This window comes from Gadus macrocephalus, chromosome 7, assembly GCF_031168955.1.
Source record: "Gadus macrocephalus chromosome 7, ASM3116895v1".
NCBI classification, from domain to species: Eukaryota; Metazoa; Chordata; class Actinopteri; order Gadiformes; family Gadidae; genus Gadus; species Gadus macrocephalus.
Window position 1 is genome coordinate 25,178,219 of NC_082388.1, and position 14,547 is coordinate 25,192,765.

The window sequence follows — 14,547 nt, forward strand, 5'->3', positions numbered from 1 at the left end:
GTTTCTTTTTTATGTAGGCTACTTCGAAAATGTCTGTAATTACCCTTCTTCGCATTAAGCCCGTTTCTTCGTGTCTTTTAGATTTTTACTCAGTTGTTGTCGGGATGATCACCTTCTCCGGTTATTGGAGAATATCAAATAAACGATGCTCCTAGAAATAGACCGCAGCCCCCTCTAGTGCAGGGTCATGGTATGGCCCAACAGATCGCTGGAGGCAGGGGCCTCTGGCGCGGTCCTCATCGGGTTAAACCACGGGGCAGAAGCGGGTGTATGCAATCAAAGTGAATGCCAAATTAATTGTGTTACAATGGGAGCTATTTTGCTTTACTGTGGCTTGCAGACAAAAACAAAAAGTGTTTTAGTGTCACCCCCAGTGTGAATGTTCACCTAGATGGATGATGGATCATGGACCGATATGCAGGGGCGTAGCCAGGACATTATTATTGTGGTGGCCAGCTCTTATTTTTGGGGTGGCACTTGATTGTCAAGTTGATTGTCAAGTTTAAAGTGTTATAAAGTTTATAACACTTTAAATAAGAATAATTCAAAGTTAGATCAAACTAATAGTGCATATATTTCAGCTTTCTTTAGGCCTTTTCCGTTCAGGGTTTTTTTAATTGTAAAAAAATAGAATTTAATTACATATATATATTTTTTTATCAGACTTGGGGGGGGGGACAAGCGGGTTGGCCTGCCCATAAGCCACATTTGCTCCAGTCCACTAGGTAGGCTGGTCTGGTTCCAGCCTAAAACTAGGTGGACACACCCACTTGTGATGCCACTAAAACAGAGGCAGATTTGTAAACAGCTTGTAATGGCTAATCACACTCGCACCTGGTGGCATAATATCACCCCTTTAAAGGCTACTTAAATGTGTCAGTCAGACGGTAATTCCCAAACCTGAGTGTTTAACAAATATTAACACTGCCCACTATGAACTCTTATATTAAAGGGGGTCTATTCTCATCTCCTTGGTGTTTTGGGCCACAGGCGAGGAGCACAACGTGACGCGATACACGCACGTGTTGGTGCAATGCCGCCTTCAAAACAGCTCGGAGGTTTGGAAGCTCCTACGTGTCTTTACGTTAACCTTCCCGTCTTCCGAAATAAGAGTGTTCAGGAAACGGCCCTCAGAAGTTCGAAGGCTATGACATAAAACAGGAAAAACGGATTGTTCGTGAGACTAGACATCATAACAGGTATGTATGCCCGCAGGGAACTTTTTGGGGCTTCTTTGCTGAATCAGTTATTAGATCTGCATGGCTGCTTGCGATGGTTGAACAAGAGCAAGAATTTATCAGGTGATGTTTATAATTGTAAGCTATAACGTATCGTAATGCAAATGTTAGAATGGGTGTTAAGTTTGCCTCTTAGTGCTTGCTGCAAGTTCACTTTAGTCCATCAATGAAATGGGCAGCCATTGTTGTGCCGTGATCTTTGAGGACTCAGGTAGCTTTACTTTCGCACGAAACTCACGAGCGAAAACTCAGACCCAAGAGTGTTAAAAGCACTTTCCGAGCTTAAGGTCCAAACCTCCCGGAAACTGATTGTTTGAAGGCGGCATAATACCACACATGGCCAGGGAACCTACCACTCCATAAAAACATACAGAAATGTGTCTTCTCATTTCCCATTCCCTATATAACAAAGCTAGATAGTTAACTATTTAGGGAATAAGGAAATTAGGAATTCAGACACTAATGGTGGGCCTTAGTAGTGAAAAACCGTTTTGTACTCTCTAAGGAAGTGCTCTATCTAGTGTCGTAATAATAGGATAGGACCAATCAGCACTCAGGGGAGGGATGATAGGTGAGGACCAATCAGTGGTCGGGGGAGGGATGATAGGTTAGGACCAATCAGGACCCGAGGGAGGGATCTTCAGTTGTCTGCCAAACTAAAAGAAAACAATCGCGCCAGAGGAAAGAGGACCAATCAAAATAATTTGAGTGATTTAAAGCAGGTGAGACTGTACAATATGTTTATTAATATCATTAATAGGCAGCTACACGCACATATACACATCGTTTTATATCTATATATATGTATATATAAATACATAAATATGTATATATATCCATATATATGTATCCTTCTGCGCTACACAGGATACAAGCTAACGGGTAACAGGACTGGCACGGCTAATTAAATTCTACACGCAAAATAAAGGATAGGATACAAATACAATCCATACACAAAGTCAACAAGTCTAGTAAACCAGGAGATCCATCAGCCAGAGGGAGAGAGGTAATGAGAGACGGTAGATAATGAGAGATAATGAGACAGTTCATGATAAGAGAGAGAAGATAATGAGAGATCATGAGACAGTAGATAAGAGAGAGAAGATGATGAGATAATGAGAGCAGATATTGAGAAAAATGAAGAGAGAAGATAACGATAGAGAGAGAGTAGACCATGAGAGCAAGAGAGAGACAGAAGATAATGAGAGAGAGACCATAGTTAATGAGAGAGAGACGGTAGATAACGAGAGCAGCGAGAGACAGAGGCGGACAGCGAGAGAGGAGGGGAGATCAGAGTGGACATGATTCTGTCGCGGCACACCGGGCTATATTTAGTACCAGGGGGTCCATGGGGTCAGAAGGCCGGTCTGTCGGTGGGGGGGGGAGGACGGTTTCCATGTTCTGCCCGGGGACAGCAGCCCCCCCGGAACCCCTCAGAACCGACCAATGACAGCAGGCCAGCGGCTGCAGCGGCGGGTTCCGTCGGGCCAGGGGTTGCCGTGGCGACGGAGGAGCGGATGGCGGTGCTGATGGGGGGGGGGGGGGGGGGGCGGCGGCGGCTAGTCGAGCTGCTTGGCCCCGTCGGCCTTGGGCTCCATGCGGGTCTTGCTGCTCTTCACCATGTAGATGAAGTAGGTGAGCGTCTCCTTCTCGTTCACCGGGATGTTCCGGAAGTGGCGGCTCACCGTCTGGAACGCACCCGAGACAGCATGGACGGGTTAGCACGGACGGCTAGCACGGACAGTTAGCACAGCGCGTTGGCAAGGATATTGAGACGGTAGGCTAGTCAGCAGCTCGTCAGCAAGGGGCCCACATGGCAGATAGTCAGCAGGAGGGCTAGACTGGTGGTTGGCTTAGCTCAGGAGGTAGAGCAGTTGTCTTGTAACCGAAAGGTTGCTAGTTCGATCCCCAGCTCCTCCTAGCTGAGTGTTGATGCGTCCCCGAGCGAGACACTTAACCCTAACTGCTCCTGACGAGCTGGCTGTCGCCTTGCATGGTTGACTCTGCCGTCGGTGTGTCAATGTGTGTATTAACCGATTAACCGTAAGTCGCTTTGGATAAAAGCATCTGGTAAATGCCCATCTTCAACTCTTCAATGTAGCTTAAAGCAACACTTGCAGCCCAGGTCACGTGACAGCAACAGTGTTATTATGGGAAGCAGTCTAGACGTGATACAGAGCGACTACCAGCTCCCTACACAGCCTCTCTTGACTACCACGCTGATTTACCTCTCCTTCCTACACCACCTCCTGTTTTTACCATGAGGTGTTTACCTTGAGGACTCAGGTAAAAACACTGCGAGGACTCGGGTAAACACACCGTGAGGACTAGGGGTGTAACGGTACACGTATTTGTACCGAACCATCACGGTACAGGCACTTTGGAGCGGTTACAGAGGTGTACCGCGGTACGTAAATGTGGCGTACATAGCGGGCAACGATCGTCGAACAGTCGGAGTCCCGTAGAATATCGAATAATGAATGTGACTATCGTTATTTATTCCACGTCTCTTCTCAATGCTGTTGAACACTCCGTTGACTTGCATGGGCCTTCACAACTTCCGGTGGTGAACAGCGTCCTCGGTTGCTAAGCGACGTCAACGTCTTTGGCGGACTATTTCTGCTGACTATTTTTCTGAATGCTGGTAACAAATAAATTGTAAAAAGACACACCGTGTGAATGTTATATAATTGACGTGTCTAGTTCACCGTCATGCAGGCTGTGTTCAGTAAAATAAATAAATAATTAGCGTTCCGTTTTCGGCGCATGTAGGTCTATCTGCCTAAGCCCACGTTGAAATAATTTTGATGTTGAATGTTGATGGCGCAGTTGTTGAAATAGACAGATTGATTTCATACAAATCATACAAGCCTCTCCCTGTGTCATTGTGTGTGCGTGAGTGGGATGTTCTTGATTGAGAGATTTTCGAATATTATTCGAATACTTCTCATCGAATATCGAATAGTTTTCGCCAGAAATGCACATCCCTAGCACACGCATTTGAAAAGGCACCATCCAGGTGTTACCATCACTGTTGCTGTGAAAAGAAAAAAAAGCTGTGCAAACCCAGCTCATTACACTATTACAACAACCCCTGTCTGGGAATTCAGAAATGCAAACGCCATAACCAAGTTTATTGGTGTTTTCATTGCTGCTGATCTACAGCCATTCTCCGTTGTTGACAAACAAGCAGCTTTTTTAAATTTTCCCCTTAACTATGAACCGTACCATGATTTAAAAACCGAGGTACGTACCGAACCATGACTTTTGTGTACCGTTACACCCCTAGTGAGGACTCGGGTAAAAACACTGTGAGGACCGGAACACTAGAACTCTCTCATGGTCCGAGAAAGACATACAGGTAGGTATTAGGGTTGCCTCGGTATACGGTATTACCGGTGTTGAGGCCAACAACCGGTGTTGAGGCCAACACCGATTACGAGTTATTATTATTTATCTTTTCCAGTAATAAAAAAAATAATAAATAATAACAATATTATAATTAAGAAAATAAAAATGTGTAAAATAGGCCAGTTCTGCTCTGTGCGGAAGAGAACTGGCGCGCTTCCTTACAAGACCGGTAACCATAGCAACGCCGGTAAACAAACCCTGCGAAGCCCAATCCCTACGAGAGCTCCTTGCGCTACGGCCATCCGGAGGCGCACAGAGCTTTTGGCCGTGATATAATATATAAAATTATATTATACTATTATATATGGAACGTTATAAGACGCTGTCACCGAGAATTGGCGCGCTGACAGAAGCTGTCACCGAGTGTGAGAGGAGAGTTGACGGAGAAGATGGAGGTTGACCTAGTTTCAAAGTTTATACCGCTTATACTCAGTAATACCGGTGTTGACACGAGTGTATTACTCGGTGTGAAAATGTCCACACCGCGACAACCCTACTAGGTATACTGACATGTATACAGACCGACACAGAGAGGGAGGTAGACAGACATGTAGGTAAACAGACAGACCGGTAGGTGAACCGACATGTAGGTGAACAGACAAGTAGAAAGAAAGACAGGGGATCAGACAGACAGAATAGACACGTGAACAGACAGTTAGAGAGACAGACAGGGGAATAGACACGTGAACAGAGAGCTGAACAGACAGTTAGAGAGACAGACAGACAGGTTACCTCTGCTAGCTGAGCCTTGTTGAGGCCTGGCCGGGTCTGGAGCTTGTAGTGTCTCTTATAGCGCCGCAGTGTGTTCACCTGCAGCTGGAACAGATCCACCTGCACACACACACAACAACATTATGGCATGGAACAACAAAGTCCTATAGGATGGAAGGAAGTCACCAAGGCAGGAGATACAAATCATACATAAGTCTTTTAAACGCAAAAAAACATTCTTGGATATTTACTCTTTATGTATTTTGGAACACGACCCACTTAAGTTCGAATGAAGGCACATGCGCGTGCAGAGTTTCAATGAAATTGCAATGCAGAACGAGGAGTGCAGAGTTGGTTCGTTAAGAAAATAGATGTCGAGGCACCCCATGTGTAAAAAAAACATGTACAACTATTTCAGATCGTTTGGGCTTCGTTTGTGCACGACAAATGAAAATTTGTGCTCATACCGTTTTTGAGATATCAAACATTACATTTTGTAAACATATGACGTCACTCATGTCCGAATCGGTTCAAATGTGTCTCAATCATTTGTGCATCGTTTGTGCACGACAAATAAACATTTGTGCTCTTTTAATTTTTAAGTTATTAAGGTTTCATTTTTTTCACTCAGCACCCCAATAATGTCAGAATTGGTTCAAATTGGTCTCATTCGTTTGTGCTTCGTTTGTGCACGTTTGTGCACGACAAATGAACGACAAATGAACATTTGTGCTCATACCACCTTTGAGATATTAAACATAACATTTTGTAAACAAATCACGTCACTCAACTTCCGAAGCTGGCGCCCCAAAGGTGAAAAACATATATAAAACTTCTTCTGATCGTTTGTGCTCGACGCATGAATATTCCTGCTTTTATTGTTTAACAAGTGACGCAGTTGGTCACGCGGCGTAGTTGTGCTGCAGAAGACAACCGCGGGAAGATCTGAAGGCTTCGACTCAGCTCTACTGTACTATAGGATCTTTGCATCCCAGTCTGTATTTTCCTTTCTAGAATTTCACATTACATTTGGCAAACTAATCAACGAATAAAACTAAAACAAAGCCTGTTCACTGTTGCTGTGTAAGGGGGGAAAACTGCCACATGTATGGCGAGTGACAAGAGGCCCACAACATTATGAAGTTAGATGATCCAGAGCCTAGCCGCCTGCCAAGTCTAGCTACCCTTTAACAAGAGAAAAAGAGCATGGTGCTAGGTGACCAATACCCCAGTATGTCACTACAGGTGATAAAACACCGTTTTTTTTTTGTTGCACTGACAGACTTCAGTTCTCTTCCATAGAATGTCTCCAGTTCTCTTTACATGTGTTCATTGTTCATTCTCTTCAGATATTCCCTCCGTTGTCAAAATGTTATGTTTAATATCTCAAAGGTGGTATGAGCACAAATGTTCATTTGTCGTGCACAAACGAAGCACAAAGGAATGAGACTGATTTGGACCGATTCGGACATTATTGGGGTGCTGAGTGAAAAAAATGAAACCTTAATAACTTAAAATTTGAAAGAGCACAAATGTTCATTTGTCGTGCACAAACGATGCACAAACGAATGAGACCAATTTGAACCAATTCTGACATTATTGGGGTGCTGAGTGAAAAAAATGAAACCTTAATAACTTAAAAATTAAAAGAGCACAAATGTTTATTTGTCGTGCACAGACGTGCACAAACGATGCACAAATGATTGAGACACATTTGAACCGATTCGGACAATATTGGGGTGCTGAGTGACGTCATATGTTTACAAAATGTAATGTTTGATATCTCAAAAACGGTATGAGCACAAATTTTCATTTGTCGTGCACAAACGTGCACAAACGAAGCACAAACGATCTGAAATAGTTTTACATGTTTTTTTTTTACACATGGGGTGCCAACTTCACGCAGGTCGAGGACCTAGTGCTAAAAACTGAATAAGACCCCCTAGAAAATAAAAAAAATTAAAACGTATTTAAAGCGAGGGAACACGATGGACGGTCAACGACCACTGACATTTTCCCGTCTAACAAAGGGATTGTAAAAGTAGAAAATGCTAGTCTTGAGCCCTGGGGATGTATGTGGCGTAACCATGGTTACCTCTGGGACCTCTACGTCGTGGTCAGGTGACTCTCCCCCATCGTCGCTCGTCTTCCTCTTCCTCTTGTTTCGGACGCTCTGGATGAAGTTCTTATGGAAGTCACATATGTAGAGGTGACGGACCTACCAACACAATAAGGCACAGCACCATTTAACACACACACACACACACACACAGCCATTTAGACACACGCGCACACACCGCCATTAGACACACACACACACACACACACCACCATTCGAGACACACACACACACACACACACACACACACACACACACACACACACACACACACACACACACACACACACCGCCATTGGAGACACACATATTCACAGCGCCATTTGAGACACACACACTTAACAAAGACAAAACACACAAATGCACACACAGACATAGTCAAACACATGAACACAGACGCACACGTGGACATAGACACCAACTCGTTCATCACAAAGCCCTGTCCCGTGCTCCGGGTGCAGTCCCGCAGTTACCATAACAACACGTCGACACTCACACTCTTGTCGATGTCCAGCTTGAGCTTCTTCTGGGAGATGCTCTTCTGGATCCTCTTGCTGAACGAAGCGTTGCCCGCCGACCGCCCGCAGCGCTGCCCGTCCTCCAGCAGGCAGCAGCTCTGCCCGCAGCCCGGTGGGGCCGGAGGTCCGTCGTGGCTGTCCTCCTCGGTGCTGAACCCGTTCATAGCGCCTCCTCTGGGGGGCTGCTCTGCTCCCGCGGCCCTGGAGGAGCTCCGAGGCTAGGCTAATGAGTGTAGCTTCAGAAATATGGAAACTAGTCCAGACACATACAGGAGCGGTCCGGCTGTTTTTAAATCTCCATTCAAACTTTAAGCTGACGTTGTCGCTGATGTGTCCGTGAAACTGAAACTTATCCTAGAAATGAAGTAAAAAACGCAAAGGAATGAAATCAGAGGACCGACGGACTCCTGTGACGGCTAACCTTGTGAGTCTCAAATGTTTCGTCTCATCCTAACGTCCGCAAAGAAGCTGCACACTGCCACCGAGACGACGAGGCGTTGGCGTATTCGTATTGAGAATTAAATAAAGTGGGAATAAATACAGTTAAATTCACTGCGGAGTTCAACAAAGTCCTCAAGCACCGCAGAACTGCCTCACGTACAATGGAATAGATTCGTACATCGGAAGTGACATGCCTTAAACCGCATTGGTCAGTTGTATAGGAGGCGGGACCGAAGGGGTAATTATGGCTCGTCAATTGGTCAAACTTCACGTCAGTCAAATCCCGTACTTCCTCGTTCAGGTTGCTGTTTGTTTCCTAGTTCCTCGTTGGGAATGTTCGTGTCCACATGATCCGACCGTATGGATTCAAACGGCAGAAACATCGTCAATCGTATGATATGTGTTGATATTTCGTGTTGATTCAAATTATACAAGATACAACTTATATGATTGAACTTACTTATGTGTCATGGAGCGCTGTCGGGCATGAAGTATATGCAACCATGCACGGACGCTTGAGGAAAAATAAAAACATAAAGAAATATTTTTTTATACACAAATTTCAACCTGTTCTATAAAGAATAGTTAAAATGATGAGGGGGCAATTCGACTCCCAAATTTGAAGCAATTCGAAACCCTTGTTGTTAATGCGTGTTGTTATAACGCCAACATGTCATTCTGCCGTCGGCCACGGGTCTGAGACAAAGTTCCACCGATTAATTTGCTGTTTATACCAATGCCATGTACAGGAGAACGAGATGTTATGATCAATAGATTATAACATAACATCCTATAACAACAGCGTTCACGTACTGGCTGCCTTGCATGCGTTGTTATCCAGGACCTTGACAATGTGGTAGTATGTTGTGTGACAGTGGATATCAATAGTGATAGCGATACAAGCTATAGAGCAGGGGACACCAACCTTTTTGAACCTGAGAGCTCCTTCATGGGTACTGAGTCATACGAAGGGCACCCAGTTTGATGCACTCTTCTGAAATAAGAAATCTGCTCAGTTTGCCTTTAGTTATATATTACTATTAATGATTAATGATACTCATCTATGTGAAGATACTGATCATGTTAATGATTTCTCACAATAATTATCAACAATGACTTAAAAAAGGTGGAAAGAGTTGTTCAAGAATGAGTTGTGCTATTTTTTAGAGCAGGCCTGCGGGCGCCTCATATGGTCCTTGCTGGTGCCCTGGTGCCCGCGGGCAGTGTGTTGGTGACCCCTACTACAGAGAAAGGTATAGACTCACATCTACAGGGAAAGGCACGGACTTAGCTACAGAGAAAGGTACAGACTCATAGCTACAGAGAAAGACACAGACTCATAGCTACAGAGAAAGATACGGACTCATAGCTATAGAGAAGGGCACGGACTCATAGCTATAGAGAAAGGTACGGACTCATAGCTATAGAGAAAGGCACGGACTTAGCTACAGAGAAAGGTACAGACTCATAGCTACAGAGAAAGACACAGACTCATAGCTACAGAGAAAGATACGGACTCATAGCTATAGAGAAGGGCACGGACTCATAGCTATAGAGAAGGGCACGGACTCATAGCTATAGAGAAGGGCACGGACTCATAGCTATAGAGAAAGGCACGGACTCATAGCTATAGAGAAAGGTACGGACTCATAGCTATAGAGAAAGGGACGGACTCATAGCTATAGAGAAAGACACAGACTCATAGCTATAGAGAAAGGGACGGACTCACATCTACAGAGAAAGGCACGGACTCATAGCTATAGAGAAAGGTACGGACTCATAGCTATAGAGAAAGGTACGGACTCATAGCTATAGAGAAAGGTACGGACTCATAGCTATAGAGAAAGGTACGGACTCATAGCTATAGAGAAAGGTACGGACTCATAGCTATAGAGAAAGGTACGGACTCATAGCTATAGAGAAAGGCACGGACTCATAGCTATAGAGAAAGGTACGGACTCATAGCTATAGAGAAAGGTACGGACTCATAGCTATAGAGAAAGGTACGGACTCATAGCTATAGAGAAAGGTACAGACTCATAGCTATAGAGAAAGGTACGGACTCATAGCTATAGAGAAAGGTACGGACTCATAGCTATAGAGAAAGGTACGGACTCATAGAGAACGGCAGATAGCCAAAGTCAGCTCCCCCAGCAGGATATCAAACCACACTAACAATACAAGCCCCAGTCACCCACCTCCCCAGTACAACCATTACTCACCCATTTACACTCTAATGCAGTCTAATGTAGTCTAGCATAGTCTAACATAGTCTAATGTAGTCTAATGCAGTCTAATATAGTCTAATGCAGTCTTACATAGTCTAATGAAGTCTAAAATAGTTGAATGATGTCTGATGCCGTCGAAACCAGTCTACTGTGGTCCATTGTAGTCTAACATAGTCTAATCCAGCCTAACATATTTTATGCAGTCTAACAGTTTATGCAGTCTAACGTGGTCTAATGCAGTCTAACATTGTCTAATGCAGTCTAACAGTGTCATATAGTAATATGCAGTCTAGTGTATCCTAATATAATATTATGCAGTCTAATAATAATGTAACAAAACGGATGACGGAGGGTTAGCTGCAACAACAGCCAGACACAGACCAGAGACCTCATTCCAAATATAGAAACCTTTTTATTTACACAATAGGCAAAACTATCATGCCATCTCAGATTAGTTCATCAGCATGTCCCATAACTAAATACACTTTTACAATTGCATGTTCAGTAGAAAAAAATACATCTATTTAATCAGATACAAAATGTACACTTCTCTGACCGCTGGCCATGAACATTAGAAATCATTTCTTGCATCGTCTTCACAATTTTCATCAGGAACAATTATTCACCACAAGGTTGTGTCAAAACATTCAAAGAAAGATTTGAAACCCAAACATTTAGAAAAAAAATCGACGGACACAGAGTCTCCCCTGCGAATGACTTGGAAGTGTGGAAATACAAAGTTAAGGAGCATGAACTTTGTATACATTGCGTAAAATATGTCTAATACACTGTATTATATATATATAATACACTATAATATATATCACTTCTAGTGTATTATATATAACACACTATATTATATATATATATTAAACCACTATAGTTATATATCTATAGATATAGATATATATACACATATATATCTAGACCCCCAGACTTTAGGTTTTGAAATGTTATCCTACATCGTTGCGCTACAGCTTCTACACATCGTTTCGCTCAACATCTGCCCCTCATCCCGATGTTCCAGTGAACATCACTGGGGATTAGTCCTAGTTCACTCAGCTATTAGTAGGTCACTAAGGGATTAGTAGGGGTTAGCCGGCTAGTCGTTTGCTCTGGACTACGAATCACTAGGCAGTGTTTGTGTGTAAGACCTTTCAGATCTTTCAAACCATTTTTCAAATCAAAAATGTATCATCAAATATGTTTAGCTTATAAATCAGCTGTCTGCATACCAGCGACCCCGAATGAGGTCCCGCCCCCAGGTAACTACCGCCCTGATATCAGCTAGCATGGCACTGATATCAGCTAGCATGGCCTCTGCTAACTACCACACTGATATCAGCTAGCATGGCACTGATATCAGCTAGCATGGCCTCTGCTAACTACCACACTGATATCAGCTAGCATGGCACTGATATCAGCTAGCATGGCCTCTGCTAACTACCACCCTGATATCAGCTAGCATGGCACTGATATCAGCTAGCATGGCCTCTGCTAACTACCACACTGATATCAGCTTGTCCGGTGGCATCTGTAAACTACCATGCTAAAAGCTGCAAGCATCAATGCATGAAAAGATTCCTTTGATTATTCTAGGAAGACAAAGTTGGCCCCATATTGACACTTTCAATTAACATAAAACACAGGCGGTTCAGATGCTAACATAGCTTCCGTGGCAGTGTAGAAGCTAACGTAGCTTTCATACAAGCGTAGACACTAATGTAGCTTCCATACCAGCATAGCCAAAGACAACCCTCTACCATGACTGCATATTATTTACCCAACAAAACCCTCTCTATGCATGGAGGTCGCTGCAGAACGTTTTGTGACGACTGACAACTGATCAAACGTCACTGAAGAGAGATAGTGCAAAGACCTCTTGGCCGTAAATATGGAGTTGATTATGATTCCAGTGGACAACATCAATGAACAAAAAAAAAAATAACATTCAAAACATTACATGAGCATACATCAAATTAACCTAAAAGACCTAACATGAGCCCTAAAGGTGCCGTAGGAAGAGATCAAAGCCGTCAGTGGTGAGTCCTTTGTTAGAAAAGGTCAAAGCCATCAGTCAGCTGTTAGTGAGTCAATTGGGCCGCGAGAATATCTGTTCTGAGTCAGCCTGACCCGGTCAGCTGCTCTTAAAGGTCGAGTTGCCTCGCTTCCGTTGACCAGCCTTTGGTGCAACGAACCATCCGTCCACTCTACCAGTCCAAAGATCAGCCCAATCACAGCTCAAGCACCATCTGATTGGCCCAAACTGGTATGGTCATCCTCCTACAACCAAAGGTTCGAAGGAGGAGCACATTTCCACTTTAGCTCGCTCCTGGATATTTTCTGACCAATCGGGACATCTCTTTACTGATTGGTTCACTGTATCCCTCTAGCCTGTCCATCACAGGGGTTTGAAATGCAGCAATTCTTACTGGAGGAGAAACGTAGTGAGGGTGGGGACAATTTTTGGTTGTTTAGTTTCAGAATCTGGCTCTCTTCTAATCTCTCTCTTTACAATGCTCAAATCTTATCTACAGCAGCTTAAAAGCAAATAATAGGAACTTTAGAGACATAACATAAATACATTAGACAGATAAAACCCTACTGATGACTAAACGCCTACACATTTTAGACATGTAGTACACATGTTAGACATGTGATACAGATGTTAGACATGTAATATTGATGTTAGACATGTAGTACACATGTTAGACATGTAGTACACATGTTAGACATGTGATGCAGATGTTAGACATGTAATATTGATGTTAGACATGTAGTACACATGTTAGACATGTTATACTTTGACATGTAACACAGATATAAGACGTGAACAGACCACTTGTTTTAGAAAAGGGCAGAACTTAACTTTGAAAGGAAGGACAACGTTGCGGTCGGACTCTAAACTAGTCGACGTATGGAATTGGGTCTCAAAGACAATATTTTATAGCAAATATTCAAATTTCCCAAAGAGACCTCCAGCTGAGCGGTCAGAGCTGGAGCTCGGGTCGAGATCAAGGCACTGCGTTTAGCTTGTGGTCACAAGTCCTTCCTGCTCAACTACCTCATATTAACATGATGTCATCGTTATTTAAAGTGTCGTAAGCACTATGTTTAGACACAACGTGATGTTTTCGATTTAACATGAAGGATACCATATTCACACGACGTCATGATCATTTAAACGTGATGCGATCACATCGTTTTACCTCGTCGTCATTTCATCATGTTGTCGTCACATCATTTCAACATGTCGTCATCACATCACCTCAACATGATATCATTTCAACATAATGTCATTCTTATTTACATCCACGCCAATTTATCCCCATCCTCATTTAGCCCTCACCCCCCCTTTCACGACATCATCAGCGAGCAGCCTGACAGATTGTCCCTGTTCTTGTGTGGAGCTCTAGCGTGTGTGTGTGTGTGTGTGGGCGGGCGTGCGTGTGTGTGTGCATGTGTGTCTCCTCACTGTGTCTGCAAGTCTTTGCTGAATCAGTCTGACTCGCTCCTCTCATGGGTGTCAGGATGTGTTTAACTCAGAGAGAGAGAGAGAGAGAGAGAGAGAGAGAGAGAGAGAGAGAGAGAGAGAGAGAGAGAGAGAGAGAGAGAGAGAGAGAGAGAGAGAGAGAGAGAGAGAGAGAGAGAGAGAGAGAGAGAGAGAGAGAGAGATAAAGACTTTTGTTCTCAGTACAGTAATCCAGTCGTTGATCATCTTAATCTTCCAGTAAGGGTTTAGGATCCTCCCTGTTAGAAAGTAGCCTCTTTTTATAGTGGGAGGAGCTATTGATTACCCTGAATCCCCACTTGGTGTCCCTTGTGGAGGTGAGGTGAAGCTGAATAAACTTGCAGTTTCTAACACTCCCCATTGATCCAAC

General features: G+C 43.7%; 3 protein-coding genes across 3 annotated transcripts in view; 1 reads left to right on the top strand and 2 right to left on the bottom strand.

Moving 5' to 3' along the window:
- The window catches only part of ik (IK cytokine), a 99,364-nt gene that overhangs the window by 78,875 nt on the left and 5,942 nt on the right, over window positions 1-14,547 (top strand). The window lies entirely within an intron of this gene.
- sap30l (sap30-like) lies at window positions 1,962-8,631 on the bottom strand. Its single transcript, XM_060057586.1, has 4 exons — window positions 7,976-8,631; window positions 7,456-7,578; window positions 5,382-5,480; window positions 1,962-2,926 (listed from the first exon to the last, which is right to left on the bottom strand). Exons 1-4 carry the CDS (start codon window positions 8,159-8,161, stop codon window positions 2,798-2,800), a joined length of 537 nt encoding a protein of 178 aa, XP_059913569.1. The 5' UTR covers window positions 8,162-8,631; the 3' UTR covers window positions 1,962-2,797.
- LOC132462039 (polypeptide N-acetylgalactosaminyltransferase 10) overlaps window positions 11,059-14,547 on the bottom strand; it is a 23,428-nt gene continuing 19,939 nt past the window's right edge. The window contains exon 12 of the mRNA XM_060057592.1: window positions 11,059-14,547. This exon is cut by the window's right edge and continues 357 nt beyond it. The gene's annotated coding sequence lies outside the window, so the exon portion shown is untranslated.

Excerpts from the sequence above, each read along its gene's own strand:
- sap30l (XM_060057586.1), bottom strand. The coding sequence starts at position 8,161 with ATGAACGGGTTCAGCACCGAGGAGGACAGCCACGACGGACCTCCGGCC. Across the intron at positions 7,579-7,975 it reads AGCTGGACATCGACAAGAGT|GTCCGTCACCTCTACATATG; the intron begins GTGAGTGTCGAC and ends TTGTGTTGGTAG. Across the intron at positions 5,481-7,455 it reads ACGACGTAGAGGTCCCAGAG|GTGGATCTGTTCCAGCTGCA; the intron begins GTAACCATGGTT and ends GTGTGTGTGCAG.